The sequence below is a fragment of the Sander vitreus genome, chromosome 12, assembly GCF_031162955.1.
Source record: "Sander vitreus isolate 19-12246 chromosome 12, sanVit1, whole genome shotgun sequence".
Lineage (NCBI taxonomy): Eukaryota > Metazoa > Chordata > Actinopteri > Perciformes > Percidae > Sander > Sander vitreus.
The window spans coordinates 14,684,610-14,700,970 of NC_135866.1; the positions used below are offsets into that span (position 1 = coordinate 14,684,610).

At 39.8% G+C, this 16,361-nt stretch overlaps 1 protein-coding gene across 1 annotated transcript in view; it reads left to right on the top strand.

Annotated features, from left to right (window-relative positions):
• The window catches only part of obscnb (obscurin, cytoskeletal calmodulin and titin-interacting RhoGEF b), a 53,787-nt gene that overhangs the window by 16,399 nt on the left and 21,027 nt on the right, over window positions 1-16,361 (top strand). The window contains 20 exon segments of the mRNA XM_078264324.1: window positions 94-255; window positions 362-466; window positions 1,469-1,735; window positions 2,501-2,770; window positions 2,876-3,142; window positions 3,289-3,555; window positions 3,718-3,984; window positions 4,080-4,349; window positions 4,434-4,703; window positions 4,845-5,111; window positions 6,549-6,815; window positions 6,993-7,259; window positions 7,478-7,744; window positions 9,073-9,147; window positions 9,775-9,849; window positions 10,297-10,392; window positions 13,403-13,669; window positions 13,819-14,085; window positions 14,264-14,530; window positions 14,973-15,242. Of these exon segments, the coding sequence (XP_078120450.1) occupies window positions 94-255; window positions 362-466; window positions 1,469-1,735; window positions 2,501-2,770; window positions 2,876-3,142; window positions 3,289-3,555; window positions 3,718-3,984; window positions 4,080-4,349; window positions 4,434-4,703; window positions 4,845-5,111; window positions 6,549-6,815; window positions 6,993-7,259; window positions 7,478-7,744; window positions 9,073-9,147; window positions 9,775-9,849; window positions 10,297-10,392; window positions 13,403-13,669; window positions 13,819-14,085; window positions 14,264-14,530; window positions 14,973-15,242 (4,530 nt within the window).

The window sequence follows — 16,361 nt, forward strand, 5'->3', positions numbered from 1 at the left end:
GAAGCCCACAAATCAGTCAGGTGCCATTACTTAGGATATAGTATAACAATTTACAATATATAGAAACATCTTTTAAAATATTTTTCCCTGCAGCCAGAGATATTAAGATTGTTAAGAAGCTGGAGGATGTGGAAGTGATGGAGAAGGAGAGTGCTGCATTTGTCTGTGAAATCTCACATGATGAAGTGGACTGCCAGTGGTATAAAGGAAGTACCAAACTCAAAGTCAGTGACAACATCAAGATGAGACAAGAGGGTAAGGTCTCAAGAAAGCAGTACACTAATGTATACACCAATTTATGCGTTTTTATAGGATTTTCCTAAGTAATGATTTGCTACAAGCTGTCAATTTCTTATTCCAGGCAGAACCTATGTACTGCTGTTTAGGTCTGTCACCCCAGGAGATATGGGTGAGATTAAATTCACAGCTGACAAGGCCTCATCAACTGCAAAACTTAAAGTGAAAGGTAAATGAGTCTGTTATGTGCTGAAATCTAATCTCAACAGTGAATACTGTATATTGCTGCATGGATAAGCTAACCCATGTTACAATGTTCAGATGTAGTTGCAAATTGATTATTTCTATTCACCTCTGCACATTTAAAACTGTATTTTCCTCTAAATAAGAAACAATTAGGCTACTGTAAACATATTATGCTATACAGACGTTTGCATGCAAACTAAAAGTTCCTGAATAATTTCTTAAATTGACCTCAACATTTCAACTGGTTTAGTGAGCCAAATGTAAAAGTTAGATGAAATGTTGTCTTGCTGAAAGAGTAAACATATTCTGACAATAATGGTGAGATAGAAAATCCAGTTGCAACTTGCATTTACATTGTTATGCCTCATTGAGGCCTGATGGCAAAAGGAAACACAACTTTTATGGTGTCTTACAGCTGATGTTTAGGATTATTTTCAAGGGGTTTTGTCATAGCTTTCTGTCTTGATTGAATGTAGGTCTGTTCAATGGTCTATCTGTAGAGAACACATCATTGGTCCAGTGATTTTAGGGTCATTGATGATTGGACATCTCCAGGAGTATGAGAAACAAAGAAAAACTTCTCTCTCTCAGTTGACCATAAGTTGCTCTAATTTGCATCAACATGGACATGTTTCCTAGTTTCTATGTCAGCGTCTCGCTGTTTGAAATCAAACAGCACCTGATATATTAACAAGAATAACTGGCACACAGTAATTTCCATTTACTGTAGTGTCATAACAAGATTCTTGCTGTCTGCTTTAGCTTTTGCAAAAGAAAACGACGAACATGACGGTGCATCAAAAGCATTGATGTTTCATTACTTATTAGCTCCATTTGCTTTTGATATAACATAAATCAATTGTGAACATTGCCTGTAGTGTGCTTAGGCAATGGCTTTGGCAAGGCCTTGGCATTAATAGCCTTAAATCTTCCTTTTTTGGCATATGTGATAGTTTTCATTGATTCAGTATTATTGTTACTGTAGAGCTGCCTGTCAGGTTTGTGAAGAGACTCAGGGATAAGATAGCGATGTATAAGCATCGTGGTCATCTTGAATGCCAAGTGTCACGTGCCAGTGCAAATGTGAAGTGGTACAAGAACAAGATGGAGATCCAACACGGCAAGAAATATGAGATCAAAAGTGAAGATGTGTACCGAAAACTCACCATCAACGATGTGGGCTCTGGGGACGAAGACACCTATACCTGTGACGGCACTGATGACAAGACATCCTGTAAACTACTTGTGGAAGGTAACATGATGGAAGATGACAAAGGTTGAGTGTAAGCTTAGTCTCAGGTTATCAATTGTAGGGCATTTACGTATATGGCCGTGTATGATTGTGTATATACATGTACAAGTATTTACACAAAACATGCCATCAGACTCCTAGTCAATGAGGTATCTCTGTCTACACTATACATATGTCTGTCTGTCTTTATCAATGTTTGTCTGTCTATCTATGATTAAGTATTGGACTAATGGAATATACAGGAACATTATGTTGATTAATTTCTTGGTCATTGGAACAAGCCACATTAATTAACATAGTAATTGGTATTTTAAATTGTGTGTGTAAAAAAATTGTATTACTACTGCAGGTGAAGTAACCCACACAGGTGTTTTCAGTCATTCTGGTTGAGTAGACCTCTGCTAAGGTTGAAGTTTGGTGGGAAATATGTTACGTCATTACAGTAAAGTCCATCAACAAAGAATAGGCCTTTTTCACAGAAGACTAACTGAACTAGTTTGAAGTTATTTAGAAACACTAGCCCATTTTATACAGAGAACCCGCAATACTGCTGTAAAGAAGAGCCCTCATTACATCAGCTTTGCTTTGCCACTAGTGCAGCTGTATGGGATTTGCAATTTGATTTGAGTCTTAAAAAAAAGCTTTACTATTGGTGTGGTCCTTTCAATACAGTATAATATATAGTATATAAATCAGCAATATTTGTATTTTATGAAATCATATGATTGACTTCTTACTAAACCATTCTCTTCACGACCCCTTTAGAGCAGTCCATCAGCATTGTGCGGGAGCTTAGTTCAGTAGAAGTCACAGAACCCTTTGCAGCTGTTTTTGAAGTTGAAATCAGTATGGAACTGGTGAAACCTCCTTTGTGGACTCTGAATGGAGTTGCAGTGCAGGAAAGTGCTGATATTGAAATGGAGAAAGAGGGCACTATGCACCGTCTCACTTTCAAAAAGACCAAAGCAGCGATGACCGGACCTGTGCAGTTTACAGCTGGGAAGAGCAAATCTTTAGCCCAGCTCACAGTCAAAGGTAACTATGTTGAATCACGTTTATACTGCATTGTGATACTGTTGTTGGTAAATATATCCAGCAAAATTCAGTTGAGTCTAATCACATACTGTTCCTCACATTTAGAGCGTCCACTTGAGATTGCAGAGTCCATCAAAAATGTGAAGGCAAAGGAGAAAAGCTCTGCCATACTCACCTGCAAATTCTCTGCCTCACCCAAAGAGGTTAATTGGTCGAAAGGACTGGTACCTCTGGCAGCGTCAGACAAGTATAACATTAAGCAAGATGCTACAAGGGCTCAACTTACCATTCAAAGGTTGACTGAGGAAGACAGCGGAGAGTACCGCTGTCAGTCCGGACCTGCTGAGACCAAAGGGACACTTACTGTTGAAGGTGCAGTATGGACCTTTAAATACCAAACAGAATACAGCAATTGTGCATTTTCTTATTAAAACCATCACATAAAGCAGCTATTTTAGAATGGTTGTGGACTACATTGGTCTTTAAACTAAAACTTGTATTTCTTCTGTCTTCTTCAGTGCGTGACATTAAGATCACCAAGCACTTGGCTGACACAGAGGTTGATGAAGACAGCGATGCAGTGTTCTCATGTGAAATCAACTATGCAGATGAAGAGGCACAGTGGCTTCTAAATGACAAGGTGCTCTTCACTAATGAAGTCAACACCATCACTCATGAAGAGAAGGTTCACAAGCTCACACTGAAGAACTTGGCACCTCAGGATGGAGGGACCATCACCTTTCAAGTCCGCAAGGTGAAAGAGTCTGTTACACTTAAAGTTAAAGGTAAGAACTGCCATGCACTATGTTTACAAGCTCACACAATATAAATTATTGTGAATATCAGGTTAAGGCAGGAAATCCCAGCTACATGCGTGTATATACTGTTATTCAGGCAGAACATAATATCCCTCAGTCATTCTTTTTTTCCCTCCAATTCCCCTCCAGAGAAGCGTGTTGTGTTCCTCAAGTCTCTAGATGATGTCATTGGAGAGGAGAAAGGCATGATAACTCTGCCATGCGAGGCGTCCAAGCCCAGGGTTTCTCCAATATGGAGAAAAGAAGGTAAAGTCTTGAAGGCTGGATCAAAGTATGAGCTCCTTCACACAGGCAAGTCTTTGGGACTGATCATCAGGGACATCACCAAAGAAGATGCTGGAGAGTATAGTTGTGATCTTGGAACTGAGGTTTCTAAAGCAAAGGTCACTGTAAGAGGTTGGTACTGTTGTTTGAGTTTTACAGTGTTAGCCATAATACATATGGTATTGTTTTGCATCTTCACCAACTTATGCTCTCTGTCCCAAATTTAGAGATAGGCATTGGAATTACCAAATGGCTGAAACCAGCTGAGGTGAATGAGGGAGAGACTTGTAGCTTTGAGTGCATATTATCTCGTGAGAGCACCGATGAGTGTTCCTGGACTCTTAATGGCCAAACTATTGCAAATGAAGGCCGCTTCAAAGCCACCAGTAAAGGACGCAGGTACATGCTGACCATTAAGGATGTCACTCCTGCTGATGCTGGAGAGGTGGTCTTTAACATTAAAGACCTGAGCTCCAAAACGACATTAACAGTTGAAGGTAAGCTACATATTTAATAGGCCTAGACAGAGTTACAAAAATATGAAGGTACTAAAATAAACATGTTATCATCCCTTGTTGCAGGCAAAGCTTCATCTGTGTCTAAAGGACTACAGAATGTTAGTGCTGTTCAAGATGAAGATGCTGTATTTACCTGTGAGGTAACACAGGCCAGTTCCACTGTAAAGTGGGCCAAGGAAGGCAAAGCCATCAAAAAGAGCCACAAGTATGGCATTAGCCAAGAGGACAAAGTCATGAAGCTGACCATCCATAATGTCTCTGCTCAAGACTCCGGAGAGTACAGTTGTGAAGTTGTTGGAGGTGCAACCACTAAAGCAAAGCTGGAAATCAAGGGTAAGAAAATTCCATATTTACCTTCTAAAAAAGCTATTCATTTATTTACTAAATGTAGAATCATAGGGTTCTGAGATAATATTATTTTCTGAATCCATAGATTAATCATACAATGTCATACTTTCTTTTCTTTTTATACAGAGCCAATCCATCAATTTACTAAAGCGCTTATTGACAGCCAAGCTGAGGAGAAGAGCTCTGTGGCCTTGCAATGTCAGACTGCACAAACCCCATCCACTGTGATATGGCTTAAGGGTCACACAGAGCTCAAGGCTGGAGGTCGATATGAGATGTCCCAGAAGGAGGGGGTCCTAACTCTCACCATCAAACACCTGGAGGAGAAAGACACTGATATCTACACTTGTGACGTGGGCACTGCCAAGAGCATGGCAAAGGTGACAGTCAATGGTAAGAACTCAAGTATGTCATTTTACAAATTTGGGTTAAGTTTCTGTCTTGCAGAGCTGATTACTTTTATGAATTCAGTTTGAAGAGTCATTTTCCATGACAATTCCACTGTTAATATATTTGGCGAGTTTTTTTAGGTCAATGAAATGAATGCCAAGTTGACTTTTCTCATAGTTTGGTTTGGTTTCGCTTTAAAGGCCAGTTGGTGGTTATAGTGGAAAAAAACCACAGGATGCTTATTGTTTTGCAGGGGAATCTGCTACATTTGTTTGTCGTGTCTTTCCTACTGATCTGCCTCATGTACAGTGGAGCTTAGATCATACCCCGCTGCAGCCAATGATATTCACATTCTAGAGGGGGGTTTCCACTGTCTAAGGGCGTTCTCACACTTGGCCCAGTTAAACCGTGCCCCAGGACGTTTGAACCCAAAGTCTGGTTCGCGCTAATCTGTGCCCGGGTCCGCTTGAAAGAGGTGGGCCAGGGCACGGTTTGGTTGGACACGGGGACGGTATGCATCAGTGTGATCGCTAAACGTGCACGGGTCTGGTTCTTACTTTACAGATGAACAGGAATTGTAGTCGGCGAGTACCGCAGTGTTATGACGTAAGCGTGCTCTGGCCCTGAATGTTTTATTCCAGTGTGAGTGCAGGCCAGCGGGGGAGTAGGGAGGGGGGACAATCATGCTCGGGCACGGACGAAGGCAACTGGACCAAGTGTGAGTACACCCTTACTGTAAAAGAGCTAACTCCCAGAGACTCGGGGACGAACTCTGTGGTTGCTGGGGATCAGGAAGTATACACTTCCCTTGTCGCCAAAGATAACTGACACCGCGCACAGTCACGTACAAATATACCCACAGTTTAGATTTGTCAAAAGTACCATAGATTAGGTTAAATTGTCACTAAATTGTCTGTATTTTCCTAATAGAAATTAGTTTTGAGTATTTTGCATTGTGAGTATATTTACTGAAAGATCTGCTTTGCTCTCATGTTCAGCATTATAACATTCTCTTTGTCTAGGGGTTTGTATAAGACTGTTTGCACATCCACACATTGTGAATGACATCCCCCAGCATGTGCAAATGTTTTAAAGTGACCTGTTCCTAAATGCATTGTCTTGTTATGCAAGGACTGCGCACTGCAAAAAGGAATGTTTCCTTTCTTCGGCATTTGAAAAAGGATTACATTGTGTTGTACTGTAATAAGGGAGTTTGTTTTTGTTTTGAGATAAAGTGCACTGTTGTAGATAAAACTTCATCAAAAGGTACATCGACCCAACTGTTGGATTGATGTTTTGGTTCCAAAGACTAATTTTCGACAACTGGAGCACAACTCATACATCATCTTCGCCTCTAATCTTTTTTCCATCCTCCATCACAACCCAACAAAATGCAACACCCTGTTTTATATAATCAAGTCATTGTTCATTTTATTTTAGCCCTGCCTGCCAGTTTTAAAGAGAAGCTCGAGAACCAGGAGAAAAAGCAAGGGGAGACTGTGACACTTTGCTGCAAGTTATCGAAACCTGCAGACGGCGTTCAGTGGAAGAAAGGCACTGAAATTCTCAAAGCTGGAGAGAAGTATCAGATGAAGCTAGAGGAAACCTCTTGTGAGCTTAAGATTAAGAATTTGGAGGTTGAAGATAGTGGAGAGTATTCTTGCATGTGCGTGGACCAGAAGACATCTGCAACTGTGAAAGTCAATGGTATGGATTCATGAAGTCTTTTTTGGCAATGTTTTATATTTACATAAAACAAGTGTACATGTTGTATTTCCCAAACGAAGGTCCACTTCTGTTGCCTCTGTCGTGTTTTGTTAAAATATTTGTTAGACTATTCATTTCACCTTGATTTTGACAAGTAATGAAAACTTGGTTGTACAGCATTACCGCCGACCTACATACAGAAGCTGGAGAGCCAGGAGGCTGAGGAGGGAGCAAGTGTTACTCTGCATTGTGAGCTCTCTAAACCTGGAGTCGCTGTAGAGTGGAAGAAGGGAACACAGGTCCTGAAGTCTGGAGGAAAGTACCAGATGAAGCAGAAGGCCTCTGTGAATGAACTCCTGATCAACAAAGTGGTGCCAGAAGACAGTGGAGACTACAGCTGTGTGTGTGGAGACCAGAAGACCACAGCCAGCCTCAACATTAAGGGTAGGAAGAGGATTTTTAAAGAGTCGGTTTGAGTAACATTATAAAACAATTGTACATTATATGTACATATTTATACCTGTTTGTTTTGGGGTCTGCATATCATAAAGGATTGCAAGTTGTCAGCGTTCTTTTTTTATGTTCTGTGTTTTTTTTATATGGATTTTTATATTTTATGTCATGGCATGCCACTGACTGCTAACCAACTAATAAATGCTCAGCCCAACCAGTGACGTTCAAACAGAAGCTGGAGAGCCAGGAGGCTGAGGAGGGAGCAAGTGTTACTCTGCATTGTGAGCTCTCTAAACCTGGAGTCCCTGTTGAGTGGAAGAAGGGAACACAGGTTCTGAAGTCTGGAGGAAAGTACCAGATGAAGCAGAAGGCCTCTGTGAATGAACTCCTGATCAACAAAGTGGTGCCAGAAGACAGTGGAGACTACAGCTGTGTGTGTGGAGACCAGAAGACCACAGCCAGCCTCAACATTAAGGGTAGGATGATTTGTGATGCAAACTTCTACAGTGTATGGATATGTGTCTTTGTAAATTAGAAAAAGATGGATTGTTCAGATTTAATCATACTACGACTACTTACTAAACATTGATGTTGAATTGATAGGAGGAATATTTGTGTTACACTTTGATTTTGTCTTGTTTTTAAGTACAACACTTGGCCCAGTTAAACCGTGCCCAAGGACGTTTGACCCCAAAGTCTGGTTTGTTGCGCTAATCCGTGCCCGGGCCCGCTTGAAAGAGGTGGGCCAGGGCACGGTTCGGTTGGACACGGGCACGGTATGCATCAGTGTGATCGCTAAACGTGCCCGGATCTGGTTCTTACCTTACAGATGAACAGGAATTGTAGTCGGCGAGTACCACAATGTTATGACGTAAGCGTGCTCTGGCCCTGAATGTTTTATTCCAGTGTGATTGCAGGCCAGCGGGGGAGTAGGGAGGGGGGACAATCATGCTCGGGCACGGTCGAAGGCAACTGGACCAAGTGTGAGTGATGATGATTTGTGATGCAAACTTCTACAGTGTATGGATATGTGTCTTTGTAAATTAGAAAAAGATGTATTGTTCAGATTTAATTATAGACTACTTACTAAACATTGATGTTGAATTGATAGTAGGAATATTTGTGTTACACTTTGATTTTGTCTTGTTTTTAAGCACTTGCTTTTGCTAGGAAATTTTTGTTCGCAGTCTCTTTTTTTCTTGTTTCTGTTTGCTGGCATACAATATATCAGCATTTGTTGTGGGTGTCTTACATCAGATTCATCAGATGTTCCCTTCACATTGTATGTGGTGGATCAATTGGTTGGATGTCTTTGCCTGGAGAGCTTTGTGTGTTCTGTGCTGAGATCAGAGTTTGAATTTTTATTTGGAAGATTTTTCATCACTTCTTCCACTTTTTCTTTTTCTTACTGTGCATTTGAGATTACAAAACAAACTAAAGAATGATGCAGCCAAAACTGACTACAATACCAAAGCAGAGTCCCCTTTTTTCACATCACAGTCTGTTAGCAGACCGTGCTTGTTGCAGTTGTTTTGTGTCTTCTGTTTTTATTGGTAGTAGTGTTGACCATGTGTGTATGCTGGTCTATAAACTGTTCTTGTCTATTTAAGCCAACATATCTTAGTTCATGTTGTATTGTAGTTATCAACTGTGTTTTATAGTGCTTGCTGATTCCTGAAATTGTTTTAATTTACAAGTTGTGAGCCATTTTGTCAGGTGATATTTAGTTTTTAATTGTGACGGTAAAGTACTCAAGATGATCAAGTATGTTAAAGCATTCTGAATTCAAATTGTTTCCTCTCAGCTGTGAAGCTGTCAGCTCCTCCTTCATGTACTAAACTGGAATCTAAGAGGCAGGAGACCAAAGAAACAATGGAAGGTATGGAAGGAAGATGGCGATGTGCTGGCTTGACTTTCAGCTTGAAGTGCTCTGTCAATCTTGATAATGGCCTGTGTGTTGCCATGTGCAGCCTGCCCTTAAATTGGGCCTGTACCTTTTTGCCTATATAGGTTATGATAAATATATTCTTTGCCACATTATTTCTTTCTAGTTTACCATATTTTTTTAGGTTGCAGTTTTGTGTGCCTCTGCTGTGTCAGATGTTCCTTCTGTCTTAGCAGGATTGTGTTTTGCCGTTTTTATGTGGCTTTTTTTCCTCAGTGTTGTATTGCAGTAAATGTGGCATAACCAGCTCATTCGAAAACAGAAAGAAGAAATAAGGACCCTTGTATTTGTGATAATTGTGCTGGTAGCACGTTAATGGTTTGAGAGAATGATACCTGTTGTTGGCTGGAGTTTACTTGTGCATAGTTAACTTGCATGATTCATTGTCCTTTATATTATATTTGCGTGGTTTGGGAAAACTGAACGTCTTTTGAATTTGTGGCAGTTATACAGGCTGTGCTCAGGTGTCCAAATTAAATACTGTAGGTCTGGCAATGTCACTGGTTGCTGCCATTGTACTTCATGCAGCATTTCTATGTCAATATCATACTTGTATTTCAGCCAAGACCCCTGAAGCTCCGTTCACAGCTGCTAAAGACGAGCACAAGAAGCAAGAGATATATGAGACAGTAGATGGTAATTCTCTGAAGATTCTTGGCTTTGCTTGGTTATTTCACCCATGTGCATTTGTAATTGTTCAGTGCAATGCATCATTCTTTTGTCATATATTGCCTGGGTCATGAATTGACTTACATTGTATCTTGTTGTTTCAATGAATTACTTTAAGGCTAAATATGGTTTAACTCAACCTTTATATTTCTGAACTAACCTACGCTATTTCATCTGCCTGCTGGTAAATGTGGCTTTTTTAATTCACCAGTTCAATGTCATGATCTACATAATTTTAGGGGTGCGTGTTACTATTGTGAAGAAGAAAAAAAATAACATTTCAATCTTAGCATCTTTGAATTTCTGTGGTCTCTGGGTTACTTTGTTGCATGGAGGCTGACTTATTGGTATGGAGCTAGTGCTGTCTGAAGGCAAATTCAAATTGTGGGCCGAATGTTGTGTTCAATTTAATAGCTGTGACACTGCCAATTACTGGACAGACTCCTCAACAGCAGCTCCTTGTACAGGAGATTCAGAGAGATTCACGAGAGCTTGACGTGGGAGATGAAGGTAATGAGACACGTTTGCATGGCTTTTTTCCGATACTGTGACATCTGTCAATACTGTAAGCATGGTCGTCATTTGTTTTGTTCCAGATGTAATTTCAGGTTTGTAGAAAAAAATGGAAAATATGGAGAGAGTAGGCAGCTCAGTTTGGCTTTACTGTTTGTGTATGTTACCTGATGAATGTGTAAAATATATAAAGAAGGTGACTTTTGTTTTATCGTTAGCCCTTGTGTGGCAAATACTGAATTTTCTAGTTGTTTTAATGCTTTGTTTACTCCATTTCTGTGTTTACATTTTGATGCTATATGTTTATGGCACGTTGGCAGTACTGTGTTGTGTTGTTGCAGTGTGTTGGATTATTGAAAGGTCTGTGAGAGGTTTGAGTTGTTTTTTCTTGTACCTTTATTGTTTTTTATTGCTTTCCGTTCTCACATTAGCATTTAATCTAACATCAAGACATTGTCAGTATCAAGTTGTAAACAGGTGACAGTACATTGGGTGTACTGGGTCATTTGTGTTTATGTGTGCTTTACCGTCCCTGGTTGGATATTGTCTTCTGGTCACAGAACTCATCATTGTAAGATTTTGAGGTTAATGTTGTGTTTTATTTCAGTTGAAAACACTTCTGCTGGAGTACCTGCAAAACACAATACACAGAGGCAGGGGACCAAAGAGCCAATAGCAGGTATGCAAAGATGTGAGCTCTTTATTGACTTATGCTTCTTCGTCTCCTGTCACATCCGACTTAGTCTTTGCCGTGATGAGTGCAGGTGTTCTGTCTCTACTGATGTTCCTTGCTTTCTATGGCGTACCAAGCATGTTATATGTTTGGCTGTAACTTGGTTTAGCTGCTGTAAGGGGTGGACAATGGACAAAAATAATTTAAAGTGAAATTGTTTTTTAAAGTTAGGTTAACAGAATGTCATATGAATACAGGGAGAGCTGGTATGATATTATATTGGATGGTATATTAATGCCTGGCCAATGCTGTTATGTGATGTTTTTCAACTGTCCTCACACAGCAGTTCCCTGTGATTCCTTTTGTTAAATGTTTGTGCTTCGTGTGGTGTTTGGTGGAAGTGACATTATTGAAAGACAGCAAGCAAATAAGAGATTTGTAAGCAGCTATTATAATTAAGCAGTAGATAATTGTCAACAGTGGCCATGTTACGCAAGACGTGTCAGTTTGCAAGATGTACTGTGTATTGTGCAGGATGTATTGCCTGTAGTGCTTAGGCTAGTGCTTAGGCTTCAGTCTGTATATTGGTGTGCTGCTCTGTGCTACATTTTTATTTCTTTTAAAAGATCCATTTATAGTTCAGTGATTGGAGTTACTGATGATGTGATACAGTTACACTTCACAAGTTTAAGAGAAGAAAGTGCATTGTATAATTATGCAAGGTGTTGCTGAAATATAGCATCTGTACTTGCCATAATACTCACTGGATGAAGAGACTCTAAAAATGAGATTTGTTGCTGCTAGCTCTGTAGGTACTATGTTTCAGGTATAATCAGGCTTAAATGTTTTATCACAGCAGTGAGGCCGCCAGATGCTCCAGCAGCTGTGACATTACTATCTAAGGATTCCAAAGAAGCGGTGGAAGGTATGAACCTAATGTCTTACATTACCTGACTATATTCAACACTATTTTAATCAGAAATGTACTCATCCATGTGATGGTGTTGGTTGCCATTTTCCACTGTGCCACTATTTTCTTTGTTGGACACGCTCTTGGTCATGGCACTGTCTGTACGATTTTTAAGGTACTGCTTTTCTTGTTGCACATTGCATGAAAATACGTATCATCTGAAAAATCAAGTGAAGAGCCTTCAGCACTGTCAGTTCAGAAAAATGGAAATCAAGTGAAGATGGTATTGTGTGTGGCACATTGCTTTTGGTTTGTTGTCTTGTTCAGTCTGTTGCTGAAGATTTTCCACATTGTGTAAGTTGAACTAAAATCTACATTATAGGTCTACAAATAACTTCAGTTAGAGCAGATAAGTCAACCGCATCAGCAGTGACCTCCAAAGTTGAACCTGAGAAGCAGGAATCCAAAGTTGAAGGTATGTGGTAGTGGTGTAAGAAACTCCAACAACACAGTTTGCACTGAGTGTTTTAGGAGGTTTCTTGTATGCTGGAGGTTTTGCCCGAACACATGCTGTGATAGCATATACTACACGTCCAGGTTGTTATGCGTGACATAACTTCCTTGTGTCTTGAGGGTTTTGTCAATAGTCTGGCACAATGGTTCTTGTTGGCTGAGGAGTTGGGAATTGCCTTTTGGCAATTGCATTTAATTGGAGTCCATCAATCCTCACGGTTGATTTAATTATTGTTGGTGTTTTTTTTTATAAGTTGGGCAGCATCCTTTTTTGCTTCATTCATTGTAAACTTAACTTTTATTCTTATTCTTGCATTTGTGCTTTGTATTTGAGGTCTTATTAAATGATATAGATCTGCAGAGATTGAAAAGCTTGCTGTTTCTGCAGTCACCCTAAAGCCAGATCCTACAAAGCTGGATATTAAAGGGAAAGGACAAGGTAGAATTTTTGTGGCACATGCACATTGTTTATTCCCCTCAGTTTTGTTATGTTTCCTTTGTGGATTGTTGTATGCAGTGTATTCAGTATGGCTTGTTGTTGCTCACTTTGTTTTCACCTGGGAATTCCAGATTTGCTGTATTCTGGATTGTTGTTGTCTCCAGATTGGAATAATTAAGAGCTCTGTTTGACAGACCTGATAAATGCTTGTTTTGAATGGGAGTAGGGATCATTGGCCTGTTGCATCAGTGTTGCTGCGTGTCTATGTGTGTGAGTATATAATAAAGCAGCCATACATTGTGCTTGTTTTATTTTCTATTTTGGTTTTTACTTTTGCAAAAAATCATAAGCTTAGTTGGGTAAATTGAAAAATTAGCATACTTTTTACGCTGTAATCTTCATCTGGTATCTAATTTGAAAGTCTGTGAGTTACACACACATCAACACCTTGTCTAATTCATTCAATTCCCAGTTCTTCCAGTCATAGTCATTCGAGACCTGGAGAGCCAGGAGGCTGAGGAGGGAGCTAGTGTCACTTTGCACTGTGAGCTTTCTAAACCTGGACTCTCTGTCGAGTGGAAGAAGGAAACTAAAGTCCTGAGTTGTGGAGAAAAGTACCATATCAAACAAACAGGATTCAATTATGAGCTACAGATCTTCGCTTTGAGACCTGGAGACACAGGAACCTACTCATGCTGTTTAGAGGACACGATAAGCTCTGCCTGTCTTGTAGTAAATGGTAGGATGGAGACCACGTCATCGTCTCATGCTGTCTTCTTCTTCTTCTTTTGAGTCTTTCATTTCATCCTAAAACCATTCTTTCTAATCTCACTCATTCTTGAACATGTACGGTAGATTACAATCTGGTTATTTCCTTTCATTCATCAGCTGCCCCAGTTATTTTCACAAAAGAGCTTGAAAGCCAAATGGCTGATGAGACAGAAAGTGTAACCCTGCACTGTGAGCTTTCTAAACCTGGTGTTCCTTTGGAGTGGAGGAAAGGACAACTTGGTCTTTGTCCTTGTGCGAAGTATGAAATTAGACAAACGGGACATCTGGCTTCACTAGTAATTCATGATGTAGACCCAGAAGATGCTGGCAGTTACACATGTGACACTGGTGTCTGTCAAAGCATTGCACAACTAGCTGTGAAGGGTATGCTTGCTAAAACCTGTTCTTTGTCGTGGCAAATTATTTTACTAAATACTTAATTGTCTAAAAGACTTATTACTGTAAATATTGAACATTGATTAGAGTTATATAAAAAATAAGCTTGTATTTTATCTAATCTTAGTTAATGTTGGTTGATTTCCTCCATCTCCTCCCCCTGCAGCCCAGCCTGTCCTTTTCAAAACCCTGCTGCAGAACCTTGAAAGACAGGAAGGGGAGAGCGCTAGTCTTCGCTGTGAGACCACAAAGCCAGGAGCCAATGTTGTCTGGAGGTGTGGTGACAGAGTGCTGGCATCCAGCAGCAAGTATCACCTGAAACAGGAAGCAACCATAGTCGAGCTTGTCATCTATAAACTGCAGGGAGCTGACTCAGGAGAATACTCCTGTGATACAGGCAACCAGAGGACTTCAGCCGTCCTCACGGTGCAAGGTAGGAGCTGTCTATTTAAGACCTTTTAAGTCCTTTTCATGCACCCTCTGGAGTCACGTCTTTTACTTGTCCTACATCACTACAACAATTGAGCATTAAGTGCATCAACCTTTCATCTGGAGATCCTGATTGCTGTCTTCTTGACTGCATTTAAATGTTCTTCACTGTTTTCAAAGCACTTGTAGTTATTCACACAAATACTTTTCTGTTGAGCTTGATCAGTCATCTTTTCTCATCACGTTTGCCTGTCTGTGGTCTATCTTCACCAACATTAGCACACCCTTTACTGTTTTTCTTCACTTGCTACTCAAAATGAGAGCTCAGAAGAAATCTTTATATATTTAATCACACTTTGATCACAATCTACACAACTGGAACTATATCTTTGTCAAGATCTTCACACAATATGTAACTATTCTGCTGAAATGTATTTGCCAAACAGAGGTCGAGGTTAACATACTGAAATTCTTGGAGAGCTGCGTTGTATACGAGGGTGAAGATGTCCGCTTTGAATGTCGGGTTTCTCATGAGAAGGCACCTCTGGCCCAGTGGAAACTCCAGGATGTCCCACTACAGAATAATGAAATGAACCTGATCAAGTCTGAGGGCCGGGTACACAGCCTCACACTCAGAGGCGTCACTACAGCTGACTCAGGAACAGTCACTTTCACAGTGGGTAACCACACTTCCACTGCTTCTCTGACAGTCAGAGGTAAGGGAAAAAAATACATTGTATTTCTCGGGACGGAGAATAAATACTTCCTTAACATTTGGACTATTCGTTTGTCTACATCATCTTCCTTGTGAGACACCTTCCTTCTATCTTTTCAGAAAGCATGCCAAAACATGGATGCTTGTGATTTCCTGATGCTCTCTTTTCACTTTATACTGACTTGTTATCCATTAATCTACCATTAATCTATCCCACTTGTGTATTTGTATTAAATCTGCACTTTACGTCATATTTCTACAATTTATGCATGTTCACTCCTCTTCCCATTGAACTTGAACTAACATTTCCCATTTACCTTTAAATATAGTATCCAAATTCCATATTGGTCATGTTGATCAATACATTTCCTTGTAATTCTTGCTTTCAGTAAGTTTTCTGCACTTATTTTTGACTGTACACTTTATTCAAATAACTTGATGCACAACATAAAAATTCACTCAGTGATTGACAACATGCTATATTACTCAATAATTGAAATTTTGAATTGTTGTGAAGGTCCTGGAGGACTAGGTGTTTAAGATGCTAACGAATGTAGTCACAACGTCCCAGATTCGAGTCCTGCTGGGAAAGCTTTGTTGCATGTCATCCCCCATCTCTCTCCCCTCATTGCCTGTCACCTCTTTATTGTTCTCCCTACAATAAAGTGGAAAAATTCCCCCACAAAAAATAAGCAAAAGTATTTTTATTCTTCAGATTTTCAATAGTAAATTTTATTTTATCTTAGCACATTTCCTCTGAGTTGATTTATGGTGCTCACCAACACAAACATGTATGTACTTGGCCATTTAATGATTCCCCAGATTCCATTGTATTTTGAAACAGCCAAATAATTTGTCTATATGACTTGATGAATTTGATTGCTGATTTTTTTTCTGATTCAGTATTTCAGTGTTTTACCTCAAACTTTAAAATGGAGCATATATAAACCAGTGACCTTGACTCTTTTCATGCTCTGTTTCAAGCTTCTTATTGGTATGAAATTGGTAGAATTGTGAGTATAAATAATGTTGCTTATGAGTAAAGTGTGTTTTGTGGTGGCTGCGTTTATCCACAACACTTGAAATTATTAATCCTAATTAATAATGGTCTTTCTGGCAG